This window comes from Laccaria bicolor, genomic scaffold (assembly GCF_000143565.1).
Source record: "Laccaria bicolor S238N-H82 LACBIscaffold_27 genomic scaffold, whole genome shotgun sequence".
NCBI classification, from domain to species: domain Eukaryota; kingdom Fungi; phylum Basidiomycota; class Agaricomycetes; order Agaricales; family Hydnangiaceae; genus Laccaria; species Laccaria bicolor.
Genome location: NW_001889898.1, coordinates 90,818 through 98,277, shown reverse-complemented (window position 1 = coordinate 98,277; position 7,460 = coordinate 90,818). Strand labels below are relative to the sequence as shown.

Sequence of the window (7,460 nt, the reverse complement as noted above, 5' to 3'; positions counted from 1 at the left end):
AAATATCGGACAAGTGGCCCATACATGGCCTGTAGAGTACCCGTACCCACAACCCCACGGGTTTGCCTGTCAAAACGAGCCCAAGAACATCCAAATCGGTTAAGAATTGAGAGAGTTCTGCCTGAGTTCAACTGGTCATTACAAAATTGTGTAGTCTAAAAAGCAGACACTACACAGTTTTGTAGTCTAGAATTTCGGACATCAACGTATTCCGTGGGGGGTTGTCTGGTCCATGTCAAAATTACATCCGAAATTTTGGCCATTGTTGCACTAATACAAATCCGGATGTTTTTTCGGCCGCATTTTCAGATCAGTGACGTTCACCAAGTTAATCACTAATACAAATCCGGATGTTTTTTCGGCCGCATTTTCGGATCAGTGATGTTCACCAAGTTAATCACAAATCCGGACATTTTTTCGGCCGTATTTTCGGGGCAATGACATTCAGCATGTTAAATACAAATCCGGATGTTTTTTCGGCCGCATTTTCGGATCAGTGATGTTCACCAAGTTAATCACAAATCCGGACCTTCTTTCAGCCACATTTTCGGGGCAATGACATTCAGCATGTTAAATACAAATCCAGATGTTCACGTCCGTGGAGCTCTAGCTGGTGGCCCGCGGATGTAATGGACCAATGGGCTTAACAAATGGTGTGGCCCATGGGTGCCACAGAAGACCTGTTGGCCCATGGGTCCAACAGCAACAATGGGTGTCCGCAGAAACGGAGTGGTAGGTAATCCGTCGGTCCGCAGATAAAAGAATTGCTGGTCCGCGGGGGTAACAGAACAAGAGCAGGTCCGCAGATGAGAGCGCAGCCCATGGGTGTAATGGAACAAGTGCTCGTCCGTGGATGAAACAGCACAATTGCTGGTCCACGGGTGTAACGGAATAACGGTCTGTGAATGTAAAGGCACAATTGTTGGTCCATTTTGCAGGCCAGCTGCAAACGTGGCCCACGGGTGGGGGGCTGATGGAAGAGGGCCAATTGGTCAAGGAGCAGCAGGTGGTCCGTGGGTGGCCACAGGTGTAACGAGCAGCAGGTAATCCATGGGTGTAATCAGAGACCCACGGGGGAGCCACAAATGGTCCATGGCTGTAATTGGAAACCTGCAGGCCAAACGGAAGAAGGTTCTGCAGGTCTAAGGGAACAAGAGCTGGACATCGTGGGTGTAACGGAATAAGATACCATGGGTGTAATGGACCTATTGTCGACCCGTGGGGTAACGGAACATAATCTGGCCTGTGTGGCGACCCACGGGGCTAACAGAACAAGAGCTGCCCTGTGGGGGTAATGAACAACAGCCAGCCCGAGGGTGTAATGGATCAATTGTTGATCTGCGGGGGTAACGGAACATGAGCTACCCCATGGGGGTAACTGCACAATAGCCAACCCGCGGGTGTAATTGCACAATTGTGCGGCCGTGGGTCCAATGGAACAGGAGCAGACCTGCGGGTTTACCGGACCAAAGCCCACACCCGCAAAATTCAAATAATCATTGGGCTAACCTATGAACTATAGCCTATATCATGGCATGGGCCCAACTTACAAGCCATAGCATTGAAATTTTACCATTGGGCCCAACCTGTTCCCTTAACAAATACCTTACATTAGGCCCAACCATCAACCGTAGCTTAATAATTGGGCCATTGGGCCCAACCATCTCCCTTAACGATTTCCCTTCATTGGGCCCAACTATCAATGGTACCTTAATACCGTCATATATCAACGGCCAAAATTACCCCCATTTAAGCCATGTGGCCAATCTATAAACCCTTAGCTTGGACTGTGGCACCGTCATTGGGCCCAACAATCAAATATACATATTGTCATGTTGTTGGGCCAATGTATAGTATCATAATGTCTTTTGTAATTGGGCCCATTGGGGTAGCCCTATGACTTATTGGGACAATTGTCAATTTCTATTGTTATGGTTCCATAACGTATCTGCTGAATGCCCTGCAAGCTTTTGTAGTCCAAGTCCGACTTTTGTAGTCTTTTATAGTCTATCAGTAAACTTTGTAGTCTAAGTCTGACTTTTTTGTAGGCTATCAGTAAACTTGGTAGTCTATAGACTTTTATAGTCTTTTGTAGTGTATTAGTAAACTTTGTAGTCTAAGTTCAACTTTTGTAGTCTTTTATAGTCTATCAGTAAACTGTGTAGTCTAAGTCCGACTTTTTTGTAGTCTATCAGTAAACGTCCAAGTGTTTGTAGTCTAAGTCCGACTTTTGTAGTCTTTTGTAGTGTATGAGTAAACTTTGTAGTCTAAGTTCGACTTTTGTAGTCATTTGTAGTCTATCAGCAAACTTGGTAGTCTATATTTGACTCTTATAGTACTTCCTTTTTTGGTCATTTTTCCCACGATACAATAATTGTAGCCCTTTCTTTTAGCTTTCTAAATATACTGAAATCATGTTATTTGGTTTTGTTTTCATCGAGAAAAACACAAAAAAACAGCCAGATAAATAATGAAAATTGCAATGATATTGGCCAGATAAATAATGAAAATCACAATGATATTGACCAAGTAGCTAATGAAATTTCCAATGATATCGCCCAGGTTTTTAATGAAAATTGCAATGATATTGACCAAGTAGCTAATGAAATTCCCAATGATATCACCCAGGTTTATAATGAAAATCACAATGATATTGGCCAGATAAATAATGAAAATCGCAATGATATTGACCAAGTAGCTAATGAAATTTCCAATGATATTGCCCAGGTTTCTAATGAAAATTGCAATGATATTGACCAAGTAGCTAATGAAATTTCCAATGATATCGCCCAGGTTTCTAATGAAAATTGCAATGATATTGGCCAGATAAATAATGAAAATCGCAATGATATTGACCAAGTAACTAATGAAATTTCCAATGATATCGCCCAGGTTTCTAATGAAAGTTGCAAAGATATCGGCCAAGTAGCTAATGAAATTTCCCATAATATCGCCCAGGTATCTAATGAAAATCACAATGATATCGGCCAGATAACTAATGAAAATTGCAAATGATATCGCCCATGTAGCTAATGAAATTTCCAATGATATCGCCCAGGTATCTAATGAAAATCACAATGATATCAGCCAGATAACTAATGAAAATCGCAAATGATATCGCCCATGTAGCTAATGAAATTTCCAATAATATCGCCCAGGTATGTAATGAAATCACAATGATATCGTCCAGATAACTAATGAAAATCACAATGATATTGGCCAAGTAGCTAATGAAAATTGCCTAATGAAAATGCAGGGCAGTTAGTAGGAATCACCCACCAACACTGAGAGGCCCGACAATACAAACAGGCCATAGTTGATGGTGCCTGCTGATGGGCCGATGAGGGCCAATAACCCTGTGTTGATGAATTGGCCGATGTGATCCCACTATCAAGGTAAAGAAGGGTCGGCCAGCTACGTAGATTTAGCATACACCGATCAGTAGGAAGCTGCCCCGGGAAGTCAAGTCCCTGTATTTGTATATCGGCTGATAGCTAAGCTATGCAAGGTCAGCTGACAGTTTTGAACATTGTATTTGTATATCGGCTGATGGAAGATAGTTAAGCTATGCAAGGTCGGCTGACAGTTTTGAACATTGTATTTGTATATCGGCTGATGGAAGATAAGCTATGCAAGGTCGGCTGACAGTTGTGAACGTTGCTGGGTTGGTGATCGGCCGAGGGCCTTCACTTCTGATTAGCAGCTAGGCTATGCAAGGTCGGCAGACATTTTGAATTCGCCTGGGTTGGTGGTCGGCCAAGGGCCCTCAACTCTGGTTACCAGGGTCAGCTGGCGAGACCCACATGGTAGTCATGGTTCATGGATATCACCGAGTCGGCCGGACACGAGAATTTATGAACATCTCATCAGCTGATGCATCACCGAGGCCGGCATTTTCAAGCCGAATCGTTTTCAGCTTGGCCTTTAATTTAGCAGCCAAGCAGAGGCAGACCAGGCAGAACTTGCAGTTCAAATTTTCATGATCTGAGACAACATCGGTCAAACCAGCATTGATTAGTAAATTTTAACAAGAGTTGCGATAGGTGTAACTGACTTGTGGGATTCGAACCCAGGGCATACATACACGACGTACCCTCCCAGCATAACCACGAAGCCAAGCCAACGTTGGAAGACGATCGCGGCCAGTATCTTTTACCTGCCTGCAATTTGAACCCAGGCGTCCAAGCTCGGCACTTTGTAAGTCACCCGTTCTCGGCATAAGACAACTAAGACAACTACCCGTTCTTGGGACTTTGGATGTTACAAGCCTTGGATTAGTAAATTTTAGCCAGCGTTACAAAAAGGCCGTCTTCGCTCTATGTGACTTCTGGGATTTGAACCCAGGGCATACCTCCCAGCTCAACCACTAAGCCAAGTCAGCACTGCAAGAGGAAGTTGGTCAGTATCTTTTAGCTGACGACCATGTCACTCTAATATAGTAGTACGTAAAAAACTGTTTAGGATGAACAGCATGACTTGTTAGGGATTTGAACGCAGGGCATACATAGATACAATGCGTACACCTCCCACCTTGACCACTGAGCCAAGTCAATGATCCACCTGGCCTGAAAGCTCGGCACTTTGTAACTTACCCAGCGTAAGACAACTAACCTGGGTCTGCAAGCTCGGTAAGAATTGATTAGTAAATTTTAGCCAGAGTTACAAAAACGAAAGAGTTGCGATCGTTGTAAGTGACTTGTGGGATTCGAACCCAGGCATACATACACTCTGTACACCTCCAGCTTAACCACTAAGCCAAGCCAACGGTGGAAGACAATGTTGGTCGGTATCTTTTAACTGCTGACCATGTCATTCTAATAGCAGCAAGTAAAAAATTTGTTTAGGATTTAAACCGGCATACATAGGTCGGTCAGTATCTTTTACCTGCAGTAAGTAAAAAACTTTTCAAAACGCGAATCTATGACTTGTTCGGGATTTGAACCCAGGGCATACATACATATACTACGTACACCTCCCAGCTTAACTACTAGGCCAAGCCAACATTGAAGACAATGTCGGTCAGTATCTTTTACCTGCCGACCATGTCACTCTAATAGCAGCAGTTAAAAGGACAAATTCTGCGCAGTGATTTGTTCGGGGGGTGAACCCGGTGTATAAGACAACCCGGTGCCTGGCCAAGTCCGGCAAAAAAATGTAACTTAGCTGACGACCATGTCGAATACTTGTTTGGGTGCGATTGAACCCGGTCCTATAAACTCAGCACTGACTTGTTCGGCATTTAAACTACAGTTCAAGCTGGGCCCGGACATGAGACCAATTGGAGTACGAAATCAAGAATTCACCCCTTATCCCAGATTTACCAACAATCTTTGGAAGCCAGCATGGTCTAATGGTAGTTGGCTTCCGGGTTCAATCCCCAGCTTCCGGGTTCAATCCCCGGCCATGCTTATGTTTATGACTCTTTCAACTCTTTTGCAATTTGGCCTCGAGGCCTGTGCCGCTATCATTTATGCTTCTGATATAGGGTTGCATCGAGGGTTGTAATTTAACCTGAAAACATCCGTGTTTCCCCCTTTAAAAACCCTCTCGCATTTCAAGGACCCATCTTCACCCCCCTCATCTGCGACATGAATAACTTCACCCCCATGACAATCTGGAGTCTGTTGGGTATCCCTCCACCCAACCCCTACCCTGTAGGTTCTGTACATCTCCATTGGTCGTAACCAGCTGATGATTCGTCAGAAAGGAACCCGAGTCTGGTATAATATGAGTAGCGGTGGCCTCATGTTTGCAACCATAGACTCCACCGGCAGGTTGCCAGACGTGAGCAATCCCCTTTGTACTTCCTTTTTACCACTAACATGGTGATTAGGGGACGATACTCTTGACCATCATCGATGACGACGGTGAGAGGGTTACCTTACCGTACGTCCTTTTTACTCTATCCAAACCCCCATTTCACCTATTATGAAAGGGCATGTGGCGTAACACGGGTCTCTTAATATGTCATACCATTACCACCTGTATCTTTTTACTTAAAAAAAAAATTCATGTCGAGTCTTGTTTGAAAGCCTGGATGAGCAGAACTGATCTGAAAGGCCGGGTGCAACCAGACAGGAAAGACCACGATCCTATCCTAATGGCAGTTATGACCCTGACATGTTGACAGACGTCCCTGTTCTACGTAATAAATAAATCCATGCCCGAGCCTCATGTTTTGCCAGTTAAAAGTGTCAAAAATCTTTTTTTTTGTTCATGACTGCCCCCGATTTCTTTCAATATACAAGGGATCTAGCTCGATACTTCAGAGGCCGGTTGCGGTCTTTACATAGCCCAAGCGTTCCTCGTCCTGCTCCACCACCATGGTTGGAGCTGGAGGCCCAAGCATCTGTTGAAAGGGTAATTAACATGCTTGAAGAAGCATTCAAATCTTCATGTATGTCTCACTTCTAGCTGGCCGATCTTCACTAAGTTTTGGACAGATACGACTACTTGGGACGTCCGGGACTATGCTGCGGACTTGTCACCGAGACAGAGTGGAAGCAATGAGGAGTTGGAGAAGAAACTCTTGGCACGATTCCCACTGATGTACGAAACAGCTGGGTCCGATATCCCCTACCTCGATCAACCGTGCCATATAACCGACCGGCAGGGTCACATTTTACTTTGGTACTTTCCTGAAATGTTCTCAGAACAGCTTCGGGTAATTACTTTCACTTCATTACACCCTTAGACTTTCCTCACTTTACTAGACATTTATTTGGGATCACACAGGTTCTTTGAGCCCCAAAAAGAGAAGTAATGGGAGTTGGTGGGATCACCACCCCGAGAATGAAGGGGTCACTGGGATTGTAAATTTATCACCCAGCTGGTTTTCTCAATGACATGAAGGTCCCGAGGATCCACTGCGCGTCAGCCGATATTCAGGAACCTGCCAATTCAACCTACCTCCAGAATGTCCTATTGGCCAATGCAATTGTTGGCGCAATCTATGCCGTCATACAACCCGATCTTTTTGAGTCCGGTTTAGCCACCTTCGAGAAGCTTGCCAATCATGCCGAGGCATTGGACGATCCTATCAATATTGCTCTTCGCGTTTGGGCCACTCCCTTCACCGGTCTTTCAGTCATCCTGAACCGAGAGACGATCGATCACCGAGATCTAAAGGGGTATAGGGAGTCTTTTGACTTGTTGCTCACCATCGGAAACTACACAGGAGGCCGGTGTCACTTGGCCGGGCTCGGGTTTAGCCTTGTTTATGACCCTGGGACGGTTGTTGCCTTGGCCGGCAATGTTTTACAACATGGTGTTTGTCCTGTGCTGGGTGACCGGGCCTGTTTAGCTCACTTTTGGCACAAAAAGGTTGGGGAAAGGCTTGGGGTGAAGAGGCCTCAGTGGTTGACCATGGCAGACTTGATATATAATTTGTCTGGTAACTAATAAATAATGAATTACAAATCCGACCCAAACTTGCTCGGCCTCAGCACCAATATGTTCAA

General features: G+C 44.8%; 1 protein-coding gene across 1 annotated transcript; it reads left to right on the top strand.

Annotated features, from left to right (window-relative positions):
* Positions 1-5,588: 5,588 nt before the first annotated feature.
* Positions 5,589-7,401, top strand: LACBIDRAFT_330406 (uncharacterized protein; the record flags this gene model as incomplete). The annotated part of the gene is made up of 6 exons (XM_001884741.1): positions 5,589-5,654; positions 5,689-5,784; positions 5,834-5,886; positions 6,249-6,397; positions 6,444-6,664; positions 6,853-7,401. The coding sequence occupies 6 exons, from the start codon at positions 5,589-5,591 to the stop codon at positions 7,399-7,401; spliced, it is 1,134 nt and encodes a 377-aa protein (XP_001884776.1).
* Between the last annotated feature and the right edge of the window lie 59 nt (positions 7,402-7,460).